The sequence below is a fragment of the Gossypium arboreum genome, chromosome 6, assembly GCF_025698485.1.
Source record: "Gossypium arboreum isolate Shixiya-1 chromosome 6, ASM2569848v2, whole genome shotgun sequence".
Taxonomy (NCBI): Eukaryota; Viridiplantae; Streptophyta; class Magnoliopsida; order Malvales; family Malvaceae; genus Gossypium; species Gossypium arboreum.
Window position 1 is genome coordinate 140,086,265 of NC_069075.1, and position 17,136 is coordinate 140,103,400.

The 17,136-nt window shown below is 38.0% G+C and overlaps 3 protein-coding genes across 3 annotated transcripts; 1 reads left to right on the forward strand and 2 right to left on the reverse strand.

Moving 5' to 3' along the window:
* Window positions 1-247: 247 nt before the first annotated feature.
* On the forward strand, window positions 248-8,660 carry LOC108455295 (putative disease resistance protein RGA1). The gene is made up of 2 exons (XM_053029397.1): window positions 248-1,090; window positions 5,853-8,660. Exons 1-2 carry the CDS (start codon window positions 248-250, stop codon window positions 8,658-8,660), a joined length of 3,651 nt encoding a protein of 1,216 aa, XP_052885357.1.
* An 802-nt stretch (window positions 8,661-9,462) lies between these two features.
* Window positions 9,463-13,777, reverse strand: LOC108455296 (disease resistance protein RGA2-like). Its single transcript, XM_053029706.1, is given in 3 exon segments — window positions 9,463-9,838; window positions 9,988-12,540; window positions 12,542-13,777. Coding segments are annotated over 2 exon segments (3,468 nt in total). The 5' UTR covers window positions 13,492-13,777; the 3' UTR covers window positions 9,463-9,838; window positions 9,988-10,022.
* Window positions 13,778-13,868: 91 nt separating this feature from the next.
* Window positions 13,869-16,799, reverse strand: LOC108454487 (probable beta-1,4-xylosyltransferase IRX9H). Its single transcript, XM_017752961.2, has 4 exons — window positions 15,825-16,799; window positions 14,952-15,201; window positions 14,626-14,840; window positions 13,869-14,379 (listed from the first exon to the last, which is right to left on the reverse strand). The coding sequence occupies exons 1-3, from the start codon at window positions 16,577-16,579 to the stop codon at window positions 14,670-14,672; spliced, it is 1,176 nt and encodes a 391-aa protein (XP_017608450.2). The 5' UTR covers window positions 16,580-16,799; the 3' UTR covers window positions 13,869-14,379; window positions 14,626-14,669.
* Window positions 16,800-17,136: the final 337 nt, after the last annotated feature.

A 17,136-nucleotide genomic window follows, 5' to 3' on the forward strand; every position in this document is an offset into this window, starting at 1 on the left:
GACAAGGACTAAAATCGACAAATTTTAAAAGCACATGCAAGCTTTTTCAGAATCGGTTTGGTGGTTGAACTGATCAAGCTACTAATTCGCAGTCTGGGTGGTTCAATTAAATAAATCATTAACAAATTTATAAAAATATTAAAAATCAATTCAACAACTTTATATCAGCTCATGGCTCAACCGGTCTAAAGTCTTTCTCCAGACTAATACCTTGATAGAGTCTTGATCCGATCTGGTTCATATAACCATGAATATAAGGACTAAAATTGATCAAATTAAATTAAAGGTAGTAAATCCATATCATACTCAAAATACAGCGTCTAACATCAAAATTTTACCAAAATTAAACGTTTCCCCGACAAGTGTCAATTCCTTCTCTCTTGATAGCACCAAATATGAACAATCATCATTGAAAACCATCATCTCCACTTGTTTCAATATTTTTTCACTATTGGCCGACGTAGTTGTATCTCCTCTTCTACAAGTAGTCTTTGAAAAATTGGCCAACCCTTTAATAAACGAGATTGCCAACAGTCTTGGCCTCAAAAAAGAGGTAAAGAAGCTTCAAAGAATCTTATTTATAATTCAAGCAGTACTTGCAGATGCTGAAGAACAACAATTAACCAATAAAGCTCTCACAATTTGGTTAACTGAACTTAAAGAAGTTGCTTATGATATGGAAGATTTGCTTGATGAATTCTCTCTTCAATCTATTCAATATAGGGACCATAGTACCATTGCTCAACAGGTACGTTCTTTTATACCTTCTTTGGTAAAAGCAGCTGATTGTATAGATTTATTACCCAGATTAAAACAAATCAAGGAGACATTACAGGTTTTAGCTGAAGAAATGTCTAGTTTCAATTTGAGTAATAAGGGTATTAGAAAAAGAGGGGTAAGGCAAACTGGGTCTTTTATAGTTGAATCAGAGGTTTTTGGGAGAGAAAAGGATAAAGTTAGGGTAATAGAAGAATTATTATCAAGCAATAATGGGTCTTTAATGGGGGATGTATCAGTTGTTTCCATTGTTGGTTTGGGTGGTATTGGGAAGACAACACTTGCTCAATTAGTGTATAATAATCCCATAGTGGTATCGTATTTTGATTTGAAGATTTGTGTGAAAAAATAAATAGAATAAAATAAATAAAAATAAAGAACACATAAATTTTACGTGGAAACACTTTCGGGAAAAAAACCACGGGCAGAGGAGAAGAAAATTCACTATGTCGAAAAATTTTTACTCAAATACAAGAGGAATAGACTATGTCTATTTATAGGCTTGCAAAGCCATATTCTAGTAGGATTGAAACACCTTATCCTAATCAATATAAAATAGATGGAGTTTAATAAGGTTTAAAACCTTATTCTAAAATAAAATAAAAGAAGTCTAGTTCTATATGAATTTTACTTTTATTTTATTTTCCATCGATTTTATTTAAATAAGAATTTGGGTCACTTAATTCTAACAATCTCCACCTTGACACAAATTCTCAATGAACAAGTTCTTCATCGCGAACTTTCAATAAACAAGTTCTTCACCTCTTCCAAAAACCCCTTAAGGGTTTAACTTCAACAATGAACACCAACCAAGTCTAAGCAATGCTCAAACTTGGTTATAGGAAGTGACTTAGTCATCATATCTGCAGGATGTTCATGAGTGCTAATTTTGCTCACAACAATATCACCACGAGCAATAATATCACGAACAAAATGATACCGAATATCAATGTGTTTTGTTCTCTCATGAAACATTTGATCTTTTGTAAGAAAGATGGCACTGACCGTCACAAAATATCGTGGCTGATTTGAAGGTCTTCATTGAGTTCACTAAATAGTCCTTCAACCAAATAGCTTCTTTACAAGCCTCAGAATCACCATGTACTCAGCCATTGGTAGACAAAGCGATCGTAGTTTGCAAAGTGGCTTTCCAACTAATTGCACAACCTCCGATTGTAAAGACGTAACTCGTGAGAGATCTTCTTCTATCAAGGTCTCCAGCAAAATCAGCATCAACATACCCTATAACTCCATCTTTAGTTCTTCCAAACTGTAAGCAAACATTAGTAGTGCCTCGTAAGTATCTTAAAATCCATCGAATCGCTTTCCAGTGTTCTTTACCGAGATTCGCCATGTATCGCTAATCTGACCGATCAGATATGATAAATCGGACGTGAACAAACCATAGCATACATGAGAGATCCCTCTGCACTAGAGTATGGAACATGTGACATGTACTCAATCTCATTATCGATTGAGGAGATAAGGCCGATGAAAGTCTGAAATGGTCGCTAAAGGAGTACTAACAAAGCTTAGCACTCGCATATTGAACTGCAAAGAACTTTCTCAATGTACCCTTCCGACTTAGGTACAATTTACTTGCTTTTCTATCTCGAGAATCTCCATACCAAGTATCTTCTTTGCTGGTCCTAGATCTTTCATCTCAAATTCTTCACTTAGTTGGGCTTTAACCTTTCTTATCTCTCTTTTATCTTTTCTCGCTATCAACATGTCATCAACATAAAGAAGTAGATACACAAAAGAACCATCACGTTTTTCTTAAAGTAGACACAACTGTCAAAACTACTTCTTTTGAAATCATGAGAAGTCATAAAGGAATCAAACCTCTTGTACCATTGTCTTGGTGATTTGTTTCAAACCGTAAAGGGACTTTTTCAAGAAGCAAACATAGTCCTCTTTTTCGAGACTATAAAACCCTCTCGTTGTTGCATGTAAATATCTTCCTCAAGTTCTCCATGCAAAATGCGGTTTTACATCTAACCGCTCAAGCTCCAAATCATGCATGGCCACAATACCAAGCAAAGCTCGAATCGAACTATGCTTAACAACCGGAGAGAACACATCTGTGAAGTCCACTCGAATTTGATGTAACCCTTTGCAACAAGCCTTGCTTTATATCCGGGTTCTTCAACTCCGGAGTCCCTTCTTTCTTTTTAAACACCCATTTACAACGAATGCCTTTTTACCTTTAGGAAGTTTTACAAGATCCCATGTTCGTTTTTGTGGAGTGATTCCATCTCCTCTTGCATAGCAAACATCCACTTTTCGAGTCTTCACACTAATCGCCTCGAATAATTAAATGGCTCTTGATTCGCATCTATATCTTCACCACATTTAAAGCATAAGCAACTAGATCAACCTCGGCATACTTCTTTGGAGGTTTAATTTCTCTTCTTGTCCTGTTTTTGGCGATAGAGTATTGCGGTGAAGAAGCAACTCTATTCTCAATTTTGTCTTGGCTTGAGGAGTTGATTCGTATTAACTGATGCTCCACCGCTTTTGGTTTTCTTTATTGGAAGAGTCTTTAAGAGATAAGTTAGGTAGCATAGCGTTTCATCAAAACAACATCTCTCGCTAATCACAACTTTTCTATTTTCAGGACACCATAACTTATAGCCTTTTACACCACTTTATAACCAAGAAAACGCATTTAATGGATCTCGGTTCCAATTTTCCATTATCAACATGAGCATACGCAGGACACCCAAAAATCTTTAAATCGTAATAATTAGCGGGATTACCGCACCATACCTCTTGTGGAGTCTTTTTCTCAATGGCAACGGATGGAGATCGGTTGATCAAAAACATGCATGAGAGGTCGCTTCGCCAAAATGACTTGGTAAGTTGGCATTTGACAACATACATCGAACCTTCTCCATGATCGTTCGTTCATTCGTTCGCAACGCCGTTTTTTGTGGAGTATGACGAATCGTCAAGTGTCTCATGATCCTTCCGACTTGCACAATCTATTAAACTCATCGAATGTAACTCTAAGCCATTGTGCATGCGGAGGTATTTTATCTGTTTTCCGTCTGTTTTTCAATCATAATTTTCCAAGACTTAAATGTGGAAAACACATCGCTTTCGCTTCGGAAGAACGCCCAAACTTTTTCGGAAAAATCATCAATAAAGGTTAGCATATAATTAGCTCCACCTCTCGAAGGCACTCGACGGCCCCACGGATCGAATGGATATACTCCAACGTTTCCTTCGTGTTATGGATTCCTTTAGTGAATCGAACTCTCTTTTGCTTCCCAAAACACGGTGCTCACGAAATTCGGTTTGCAAATTCCTTGCCCATTAAGAAGTCCTCTTTGCTTAATTTTGCCATGCCATTCTCACTCATATGCCCTAGGCGATATGCCAAAGTTTAGTAATATCATCATCGACAAGGAAGAGGAAGCGACAATTGCATCACCGAGAATAAGAGAACCTCAGAAACATATAACTTGGCAATCTTTCTTTGCCCTTTCATCACAACAAGGACCCTTTGAAATCTTTAAAACCCCACTTTCGGTGTGTATCTGCACCCTTTTGAATCAAGAGTACTCAACGAAATTAAATTTCTTTTCAATTCGAACATGCCGCACGTCACTAAGTGTTCTAACAACTCCATCAAACATCTTAACTTTAATTGTTCCAACACTGCGATTTTACATGAAGCATTATTTCCCATCAAAACAACACCTTCAGATCATCGTTTCATAAGTTGTAAACCAATCCCGATTGGGACTCATGTGGAAGGTGCACTGAATCAAGTATCCACTCGCTTACTTTAGAATCATTGACTGAAGCAACTAGAAGTTCACCATCGCTGTAGTCTTCTACAACATCAGCTTCACCGGAATTTTCGGCTGTTTTCCCTTTTGATTCGCAGCCTCCCTTTTAATCTTATTTTGTAGCTTATAACAACTCAAAATTAAATTTGCCCTTTCTTCTTGCGAAGTTGCAAGTTTTACCTCTGTTTGAAGATTTCGATCTACCCTTAGATTTACCACGAGGATTCCGTTCCTGTGTTCTACCACGATCATCATCAACATTCCGGTCTTGTCTCCCACGAACAATGAGACCCTCTCCCTGAGAGTTGGGTTTAACCACAAGATGCTTCATCTTATCATACGAGGTTAAAGAATCATAAACCTCATCAACTGTGAGAGACTCGCGGCTATATAAAATCGTGTCTCTAAAGGTTGAATAAGACGGGGGCAACGAACAAAGTAGAATCAACCCTAGATCTTCCTTATCATACTGAACCTCCATGGCCTCCAAGTTTGAGAGAATTTCTTTAAACATTGTTAAGTGTTCGTGTACAGACGCACCTTCCTCCAAACGATGAGCATAAAGACGCTGCTTCATATGCAACTTGCTTGTTAGAGTTTTCGACATACATATTTGTTCTAGCCTCTTCCATAATGCAACGCAGTTTTCTCTTTCATCACATCCTGCAAAATTTCGTTGGACAAATGCAGATGTAATTGTGTTAATGCCTTTCGATCCTTACGCTTCTTCTCTTCATCATTAATGTCGAAGGCATCTTATCTATCCTAGCGGGGCATCCTCTAGATCCATCTGCAAGAACGCTTGCATCTTAATTTGCCACAACGCAAATCGGTGTTGCGATCCAACAATGAATTTCATACTTCAAAGACGCCATTACCGTGATCGAGATGAATAACCCTAAGCTCGATACCAATTTGTGAAAAATAAATAGAATAAAATAAATAAAAATAAAGAACACATAAATTTTACGTGGAAACCCTTTCGGAAAAAAACCCACAGGCAGAGGAGAAGAAAATTCACTATGTCGAAAAATTTTACTCAAATACAAGAGGAATAGACTATGTCTATTTATAGGCTTGCAAAGCCATATTCTAGTAGGATTGAAACACCTTATCTAATCAATATAAAATAGATGGAGTTTAATAAGGTTTAAAACCTTATTCTAAAATAAAATAAAAGAAGTCTAGTTCTATATGGATTTTACTTTTATTTTATTTTCCATCGTATTTTATTTAAATAAGAATTTGGGTCACTTAATTCTAACAATTTGGGTTTGTGTTAATGATGATTTTGATGCTGGGAAAATCATGGTTTCCATTATAGAATCTGTTAGTAAAAGCAGATGTGATGTTTTGGGGATGGATGTATTGCAGCTTAGATTACAAGAGTTGCTTCTCGGGAAGAGATACTTGTTAGTGTTGGATGATATTTGGAATGAAGACGACGGGGAATGGGAGAATTTACGGATGTCGTTGAGAAATGGTGTGGAAGGGAGTAGAGTCGTCGTCACTACACGTAGTAAAAAAGTGGCATTGATAATGGAATCGGTGTACACACATCAATTGGAAGGTTTATCAGATGATGATTGTTGGGGTTTGTTCAAGCAACGAGCTTTTGGAAGTAACGGAAAGGAACATCACAATTTGTTTCCTATCGGCAAGCAAATTGTTAAGAAGTGTGGTGGTGTGCCTTTAGCTGCTAAGACTTTAGGAAGCTTAATGCGATTCAAACGAAACGAAAGAGAGTGGTTGATTGTTCAAGAGAGTGATCTTTGGGATGTATCCCAAACCGAAAATGGAATTTTACCGGTCTTAAGATTGAGTTATAGCCACTTACCATCACATTTGAAAGCTTGCTTCGCTTACTGTGCGATATTTCCTAGGAATTACATAATAAAACGAGAGAAGTTAATCCAGTTGTGGATTGCAGCCGGTGTAATTCAATCACCGGAAGGAAGAAGGTCGTTAGAATATTTGGGAAATGAATATTTCGAGGATTTGGTATGGATGTTTTTCTTTCAAGACATTCAAAGGAGTGGAAGTGGCTACATAACAGATTGCAAGATGCATGGTCTTATTCATGATCTTGCACAGTCAATAGTGGGACATGAATTCAAGAGGTTGGAGCATGATAATATGACAGAAGATCTATCTGAAGTTCGTCATTCAACGGTGGTTTGTAATTTCAACTTATATACAGTCCCGGAAGCTCTGTATGCAGCAAAAAAGTTACGATCGCTCCTCTTATTGCTCCCAAAAGGTGACCTCGGAGAAGTTCCTAGTGAAATTTTTTCAAGTTTTAGACATTTGAGGGTCCTGGATTTAAGTGGTAGTGGCATAAAAAAGCTGCATGATTCGATTTCTTCCACTATATTTTTGAGATATCTTGACATCTCTAACACCCATATTGAAAATTTGCCAGAAGGTATCTGCAACCTTCGTAACTTGCAAGTGTTGAACCTTTCCGATTGCTATAATCTCACTGCACTACCATGTGATATAGTCAAATTGTATAAACTGAGACATTTGATGATAAATGGCTGTGAAAGACTCGTTACAATGCCCCCTTGGATAGGAAAACTCGAGTACCTTCGAACATTGCATACGTTTATTGTGGGAAATGGTGAAGGTCAACATCTTAACCAGCTGCAAAATCTAAACCTTGGTGGAGAGCTTAATATTAGACAGTTACAGAATGTACGGGATGCAACAGAGGCAATGGAAGCTAACTTGATCGGAAAACGAAACCTTCAGTCACTGAGTCTATGTTGGGAAAGTGATGTTAACAGTCTAAATGACGGTATTTCCAATGATGACTGGCTAGAAGTGCTCAACCACCTCCAACCACATCAATTTCTTGAAAAGTTGTCTATCAGAGGGTACCAAGGAATCTACTTGCCTAGATGGATGACTGTTCAGAAACCAAATATAATCGAACTCAGGTTGATTAGCTGCCATAGATGTAAATATCTCCCTTTGTTGGGACAGCTTCCCCTCCTTAAGGTCCTGTACTTGCAAGGAATGGAAGCGGTGAAAAACATTGGAGCTGAATTCTACGGAGAAAGCATGGGTAGACCATTCCCTTCATTAGAAGTGCTAACACTAATAGATTTCCCTTCTCTAGAATTCTGGTGGGGTTTCAACAGGAGAGAAGAATTCCCTTCTTTGGTCAAACTGACAATCAAAAAATGCTCCAAGTTGCAAAACATGCCATGGATGCCATTGCTTCAACATCTGGAGCTGCACAGCTGCAACGAAATGGTACTACGGTCAGCATCTAACCTGACTTCTCTAAGCACCCTTGTGGTAGGTGATTTTGTAGAGCCCTTGATCTTCTTGGAGAAGCTGCTCCAAAACAATCCTCTTCTCATGTCTCTTAAGATTAGTTCTTGTCCAAAACTTCACTCGATCCCTCCAAGTTTAGAGAAACTCACCAGCCTGAAATCATTAGCAATTTGCTGGTGCGAAGAGCTACATTCATTACCTCGAGGATTGCAAAACCTTACCTCATTGGAGTCCCTGGAGATTATTGAATGTCCTAGTCTTGTTTCTTTGTCCGAGGATATACAAGGCCTGCGGTCCCTACGATCATTATCAATTGAGATGTGCAGTAATCTCAAGTCCTTACCAACAGAGTTGCAGTTCCTTACTGCCCTTGAGCACTTAACCATAATGTACTGTCCAAATTTGGCTTCTCTACCCGACAGTTTCCAACATCTATCGAGCCTCAAGAGTGTATCAATTTTGAACTGTCCGGAGCTGAATTGTCTCCCCGATGGGTTGCAATATGTATCTTCAATGCAGAATCTAGAAATCCGAAGCTGCCCAGGTCTGCTCGCTCTGCCAGAATGGATAGCAGAACTACCCTCACTTAGATCTTTGGCATTACCAGATTGTCATAATTTAAGTTCCCTTCCAAGTGGTCTGCAATCTGTTGGTTCACTTCAGCATTTGTCTATTCTAGAATGTCCAGCTCTGGAAGAGAGGTGCAGGAAGGATATTGGTGAAGATTGGCCTAAAATAAGCCATGTTGCTCATGTCTATATTGGATCAAGAGAGTCCCAAGGCAGCTCATCTCATTAAAGGTCTGCAAAATTTCCTTTCATTGCTCTCCGTTTTGCCAGTTCTTTACTTTCCATTTCATGCATGCATTATGTATGGATGCGTGCGTGAATGTGTATATGTGTGTGTGCATGCTCGTGTGTGTATGTAATTATGTATGTATGTATGTTCATGCACGCGCCAATGTATGTTATTTTTATCTAGTCTTACTAAGAGTTTCTTTAATGTCTTGAACAAATTGCAGATTGGGAACTGCAATTGCTTGCTTATTAATGTAGTTGAAGCAAGACCAACGAGTTCAGCAATGGATGATATTCTTGTAGATATTTCTTTAGAAACAAATTTAATACTGTAGATATTTCAAATATCATGTGTAAAAATTTGAGTCTTTAGTGGGTAAAAGTATTACGAAGGTCCTTGTACTAGAAGTGAGATTGCATTTTGACCCATCTATTCAAAAAATATCCAAATTAATTCTTATATGTTAAAGCAAAGAGTAAATTGATCATTTTTGTTAAAAGTTTCTATCTATTTATACTGTTAAAAACTGACCTGACTAATAGAATAACTAGACAGTAACTTGTGGCGATGCCACTTTTACCTCATACTAATAGTAAAAATTGAAGATTTTTAATGGAAAGATCAATTTATTTTTTGATCTAATATACAAAGATTGATTTGTTCACTTTTTAAGTACAATTCGACTATTAATACAAGGGTCTCTATAGTACTTTTATCGTCTTTTGTGTGTATTTACAAAGTGAAAACTTGGCTGCATCAAAAAAAAAAAAAAAGAAAAGAAAAGAAGATAGGTACAGAAATATTATCATATTGATAATAATTATTTTCACATATTTCCATAATTGTTTGTATTACATATATAAATAAGGAACGATTCACTTAAAAACAGTTAGGCAAATGGGAAGACGAAGTTCATTGAAAGCTTCAAAACCCAAAAACGGTACATATGGTGGCCCGAAGGCAGCAGTACAAATGATTCTACAGGCAACCCCGAACGAAAACTCATGCCCATTACGCACACGATCATCTCCTGAAAGACACCTTCATGCATCATGAATTTGTACCAAATGATTTTACAGTATAAGTGGATCCATACTCTCTTTGTATCTTTATAAATTAATTCAACGGGAGAGTACCATTTACGAGTGGCATTGCCGGTTCAGGGTTGCCGTACTTGTCTGCAGGTTGTACAAGAAGAATTCATCAGTTACAAAAGTTGAGGAACCCCATAGTTATCAATAGTAACAACACAGTGGAGGAACAAGGAAAAAAATGAAGATAATAGAAAAAACTAATGAGATGCAAGGGCAGAATGAAGTTGACATACCAACAGCACGATCAGGTTTTTGTTTGTATTCGACATTAACGCGATGAGCTGCTCGCAACATTATTAACTTTCCCGAGCTGTGGTGATCCGATGTAAATATGTGCAATATGAGCTATTTTTGGCCAATCCTTACCTAAGTTTTTCTTGCAATGCTCTTCAAGCCTTGGACATTCATGAATCGAGAGACGCTGAAGGGTGTCCAGGCTCTGAAAACCTTCTGGAAGTGAGTTTATATTAGGACAATCTGATATTGCCAAAGATCTAAGAATCGAAAGATCTGCAATCCACTCCGGCAACATACGTAAACCCGGACAACCATGTATTTCAAGATTTTGCAGTGTTGTAACATGTTTAACACTTTCAGGCAAAGATGATAGCTCCGGGCAGCATAAAATGGACAAACTCCTCAGCATGGAAAGGTTATGCCACTCAGTTGGCAAACACACCAGATTTGGACAGTACATGATGGTTAATTGTTCGAGAGAAGTAAGATGTAGCAGTCCAACGGGTAATGATCTTAGGTTACTGCAGTTCTCGATGGATAAATATTTGAGGGAAATTAACCCGTCGATATGATGGGGTGAAGTAGAAAGGCCATGGCATTCACTGATCTCTAGAGACTGCAAACAGGTTAGATTCTGCAATTGTTGTGGCAAAGATGAGAGCTCGTCACACCAACGAATTGTCAAAGATGTTAGGGACACAAGGCTCCCCAAACTCTGTGGGATGCAGCAAAGGTTGGGACAAGAGCTGATAGTTAGAGACAAGAGATGAACATTGCTCCGAAGCAAGTTATCCAATAGAATTAATTGTCCAGTAAAGCCACCAATGATGAGCACAGATAGCGAGGTTATATTTCCTGCTGACATTAATATAGATTCATTGCAACTCTGCAACTCTAAATGCCTAAGCGCTGCAAATCGCGGCATGTTCATCAACTTAGGACATTTATTGATGATTAATTTGACAAGGGAGGGGAATTCTTCACCTCCACTTATACCCCACCAGAATTCCAGATCAGGGAAGTCTATGAGGGATAACTCCTTTAATGATGCAAACAATTTCTTCTTGTTTTCCCCGTAGAACTCTCTGCCTATATTCTTCACGCAATCCATTCCATGCATATGGATGATCTCTAGTACTGGAAGTTGACCTAAAGCAGGGAGATGTTCACATCTTTTGCAGTTCATCAACACTATTTTAGTTAAAACAGGCAGTGAAGGAGTCTTTATCCAGCTTGGAAGATGGATTCCTGGATACCCTTTTATTGACAAGTGTTTGAGATTTTTTGATGGTTGCAAGCAGTCAAGCACGTTCTCACCTAATTTGCAGTTAGAATCGTTTTGAACTTTCAAGTCCAGCCGCTTATGATCATCACCCCATGACAGCTCCAGCGAATGAAGGTTTTTCATACCCAAGATTACTGCTCTAATTTCTTGTTTCACATCCTCCAAGTTCTTGATTGTCAGCTCACCCCTAAGCTGCAGCCTCGCCAACTGTTTAAAGTTATCGGTCTTGTTTGATACGATAAAGATCGGCAATGTCTGAAGATGAAATAGCTGACCGATGTTGTCTGGCAAGCAAGTTAACCTTTCGCAATCATTTATGATCAGATGTCTTAGCATGCACAATCTATCTAAGTTCCTTGGGAGACCAGTCAAATCAGAGCAACCTGAAATGTTTAGCACCTCCAATTTGCAGAGGCTACCTATAGTTTCTGGTAATGTTGCAATAAAGGTATTCGACAGGTCAAGGTACCTCAAATGCTTCAAGCAAGAAACTGTGCTTTGCAACCTTTTGATGCCACTATAACTGAGGTCTAGGACTCGCAGGCTCCGAAAATGTGTAAACAACTTGGCTGGGATTTCACCAGAGTCACCATTGGAAAACAAAAAGATAAGAGTTCGTAACTTCTTTGCCTCATACAAGGCTTCTGGAATGGTACAAGATTCAGAATGGCAAACTACAGATGAGTATCGAACTCTAGCCAGATTTTTCGGCAGGCAACCATGTTCAAATATGAAAAACTCTTCTCCAGCAACAGATTTTGCAAGATCATGAATGAGATCGTGCATTCTGCACTCAACTACATCACCACCGCTGTTTTTCTTCACTTCTTCAAACAAAAACATCCACATTAATTCGTTAAAATAATTGCTCCCGCTGTTCTCAAGAGATGTTCCTTCTTTACGTGATTGAGTGCCTCGCAAAGGGTATTGGCAAGACTGAATTAAGCCTTCCGCAATCCAAAGATGGATTAACTTCTCTTTCTTGATAACGTAGTTCTTTGGAAAGATCGAGCAATACATAAAGCATCCTTTCAGATGCAGTGGCAAATGACTATAACTCAACCTTAAGGCAGGTAATATCCCATTTTCGTCTTCACAAACATTCCAAATCTCATTTTCCTGCACAGATAACCATTCATCTGGCTCTCTTTTGAACCGCATAAGACTCCCGAGTGCCTTTGCTGCTAAAGGAACACCCCCACATTTTCTCACTATTTGTTTTCCAATAGGCAACAGATTTGCGTGGTCCTCTTGATCATTTGCGAAAGCACGCAGCAACCTTTGCACTTCTTGTTGTGACTATGACTTTGCTTCCCTCTGCACCTAATTTCAGCAAACTTTTAAGCTTATCCCATTCATCAGCATCTTCGTTCCATACATCATCAAGTACAAGCAAATATCTTCTCTTGAATAACAAGTCCCGTAATTTCGACTGAAGAACATCCATCCCTATGAGATCATCACACTTTCTCCTAGTTGCAGATTCTATCATCAAATTAACAATCTTTCTCACATGAAAATCATCATTAACGGACACCCACATCCTGAGTTCATAATTTCCTATCACCCTTTCATCATTATAGACTAGTTGAGCAAGTGTGGTTTTACCAAGTCCCCCTAAACCCACTATGGGAATAACTGAGACAACCTCATTGACTTTACTTTCAGCAGTTAATTGTAGCATGTCTACTATCTTTTCTTTATCTTCTTCTCTCCCTATAACTTCGGATTCAATCACAAAAGAACCAGTTTCTCTTTTCTGTTGACTTTTAATCGCTTTATCGCCATCTTTTCTCTTGAGCTTGAAATTAGACCTCTCATCCAATAACACATCCAATCTCTCCCTAATCTGTTTTAGTTCAGGCAACTTTTTAAGATATGTTATGAAAGGTCTCAAAGAAGGAACAATGTTTGTCACCTGTTCAGTCAAGCTATTATTGTTTTCTTGTATCATCGCTTCAGGACCAAACTCTTCAAGCAAGTCGTCAGCATCAAAAGCTACCTCTCTAAGGTCACTTAACCACAACTTTGAACTTTTATCTGTAGCTTGCCACTCTTCGGCATCCTGAAGCACAGTCTGGATAGCGCCCAATGCGCGTTGAAGCTTCTTGATTTCATCCTTGAATCCACATCGATCTGCAATCTCTTTCAGGAACCGAGAGGCTAGCTTTTCAAAGACAATCTGTAGAAGAGGGCACAGAACTATCTCCGCCATAATCTTTTCACACTGCTGGTGAGTTAAAAAGGTTTCAAGCTCCTATCTACTATGGTAAAGTGGATTCTGTAGTACAAGACAATCAATTTTCCTGTCAGCCTTCAGAAGCTGAAAGTGAACACTTCTTTCACGCAACGCGGCTTTGGTCAATCGTTCATAAATTTCACTTGTTTTCCACAATATGGCAACCTATCTTTAGTGTACCTGATTTGCAAGGCAACCTATCTTTAAGGTACCTGATTTGACGGTGCATTTATTTATTAATGACTTTAGTTTTGAGTCTCCGACTATGCTTAACCGAACAATAGGAGGACCTACATATCAGCAAAATTGCTACTGATTTTATGTAAAAAGAACAGTGAATACCCAGTTCCTCATTCAATAAAGAAAAATAATCACTTTCTTTTATTCAATAAAGTAAAATAATGTCAACATGTAAGACTTTTTCAACGATCGCAATTGTGGACAATACCCACTACTGAGGGAGAAAACAACAAATGAACCTGACCTTGAAAGAATGAGGTAAAGAAAAATACTTGGATAGGTAACAAATCACCCATGATTTTGATACAATGCCTAAATACAGGGCATAGATTATGGATCCACAAGCAGGCCCATCAAACACCACCTAATGAGCCGAATCAATCCTCCCAACCCACAAAACACGAAGCACCACAACTCTACAAGAATTTGTTCTACATGAATACTCGCACAGTCACTACAAAATTCTAGAAACAAAAAATCACAAATCTTTTGTTTCTTCGTTACTGCCAGATGAATAAATGTAGGCCCTGCTATATGAAAATGGTTGCAGCAAATTCTGCTGATGAAAGTTGAACTAATGAGCCACCGGCAAAATGTACAGGCAGAACCGTGATAGGAAACTAGCTGCAATCACAAAAATTTCAGTATAAGATTACTTAGTTTCCCTACGAAAATCAAGCCAGAATGCATAAATTAATATATACTTCAGCAGCTAGAGAGATGGCTGATCTCCACTTATTTGCTTGTTTCCATTACTTCTCTTTTTTCCATCTAATTATGTGTTTATCATGGTCCCTTGTTTTGAGGTGAGCAACCTCTCTGATAACCAGAGTCAAACTTACAAATAAAATGCAGAATCAAAATGCATACCATTTATGCCCTCAGCATAAAAAAATTGTAGAGATGAACTCCTGTCACTTGATAGCCAAGGTAATCTCTAGGTTCTTCTCAAGTAGCCAGCCTTTGGGATAAATTAGATTGCTGGTATCTAAATGAATGTGCCAGTTCATGATTCTGGAACAACCGGGTAGTATACCTTCCATTTGACTTTCATCTTCAGCCACTTGCTCTATAAACGTAGTTTCCTGCATAAAAGAAACTGTGAGCAAAGCCGAGAATTGTGCTGCAACATTTCTAGAGAAATTACACAACAGCTTCAAGGTGAGTACTACAAAATGCAACAGTATGATATATACCTGGAAACCCTCCTTCACAGTGTCCAATTGTCGAATTGGGTTTGAGTAGGGGCGTCCCCATCTCTTTGGATCCCATAAAATGCTGCTGTTGAAAGCAAATCCCGACATATCAACATGAAACCTACGAAGTCTTTTACTTTTCTCATTTGTGTGCCACCCGATTACTTGACTTCCATTGCATACCGGACCTTCCAGGATTGCCTTGTTTTTGCTTGGTGCAAGCATGGCAACAGGCCAAGTTCCAAATCGTCTAGAACAAAATAAGGTAAATATTATGATTCATTGTAAAATAGAAACACAAGAATAACATAAAGTAATTCATAACAATTATTTTACAAAATTTATAAAGCAATCCAAAATTGAAAAGCCATATCATCCTAAAAAAAATCAAAATAAAAGTTAATGGACATCTTCATTAACCTTTTACAAAGGGAAAACTTCTAATCAACAGCAAACAATCTTAAGTTAATTCCTTATTTAAAATCTCACGACAAACCGGAAAAACAATATTCATCAGCAACCGGCAAGGCTGCAATAAACAGAAGATGAACCAAAGGCTAGAACTATAGGATCATCGAAGCTATATGATTACATTGTTATATGAAAATGAAACTAAATCTTGTTACCATAGTAAAGAGGTAACATGCTGATATGATTCACAAACAAAAATACTAATGCATTAAGTAATGCCAATAATTTTCAGATAGTTAATCACTAAATATAAACCAAAATTACTTCCCCTTTTCAATAAATACATCCCATTTTCAACTGCCCAGCAAAACAAAATGTTCATAAAAAAAAATCAACAATTATTGTAATCACAAAACATTCCCCAAAAAAATTAATGAAGAAAATTAAAAAAGCTAAAATTACCTAATAGTTCTCAAGCTTTCAAACAACTCCACCGTGTAGACATTGTCATCGTCGGCGAAAAACACGATCCCATCGACCTTATGCCGTTCAATATGTTCCAAAGCGGCATTCCTTTGATGAACACCTCTATCCTTCGGTTCACTAGGACTGCGCGTGCACACCACGTGCCGATACATAACACCGGTTCTCCTCAAAATCTCTGCCGTCTCAAATGACGCTACTTTCTCCTCCACCACTATCCAAACCAACGGTGGTTTCACTAACCTCAAAACTTGCCCTAACCTGTTCAAGAAATACGCTTGGAATCCCCTGTTATAAGTCGGCGTAACGACGATTAATTGCTTTAACGGCGGCCCGATTAAATCGTCAACTTCCTTGGGTTCTTGCAATCTGGTATGAATGCCCAATGACACAGAGGTAACAATCTGATCGTCCAATCGGAGGTCAACATGTGGCGGCTTGAGTTCCGGGAATGCGAAATCCTCGGCTCGGATATCGGTATCCATGTTTCCAAACAGCGTGATTCCAAAAACGAACCCTATAAGGAAAAAGAAGAGACACCAGCACAAAGATCGCCGCCATCCTTTGCGGTAGACTAGATTTAAGGCAGTGAATAACAGCGGTAAATGCCTTGAAGAGGAATGTTTGCTGTTCCCGTTGGGTAAAAACTTGTGAGACGGAGAGGAGAATCCGGCGCCGTTCTGGTAAGAACGGTGGTGATATGCCGGCGACAGAGTTCTACGAATCGAAGCCATCTGATTGGTTGAAAAAATCACAAAAAAAAATTACATTATCGGATCTTTAAAAAAATTAATAAATTACATAATGCGGCCGAAGTCTGAACTGGTTTTCTATTTTTTGAGAGCTGAGTAAAGGGCTCTTCGTCTTCGTCTTTTCTTCGTCTTCGAGAGAGGGTGGACTTAATTTTGTTTTATTTATTTAGATCTAATTGTAGTTTTGGTCCCTGTATTATGTTTGAATTTGAGATCCAGTCTTTGTACTTTAATTTGACATAATTTTGATCCTTCTATTTATATAATATCATATATCTGTTAAAATATTGATATGAATGTTTCTTAATTAAAAAAAAAGAGTAAACTACATGTTTAGTCACCTAATATTATTTTATTTTTATTTTAATCACTTAACTATGAAAATTTTTAATTTAGTCACTAATATTTAAGAAATTATTTTTTTAGCCACTAAACCTTTAAATATTTGTCTTACATTAAGAACAAAGAGGATCATGGCGGTGCCATAGTTGGTCAGGCGACAGTCGGTGGCTAGGGTTTGAAAGAAGGTGTTTTAAAGA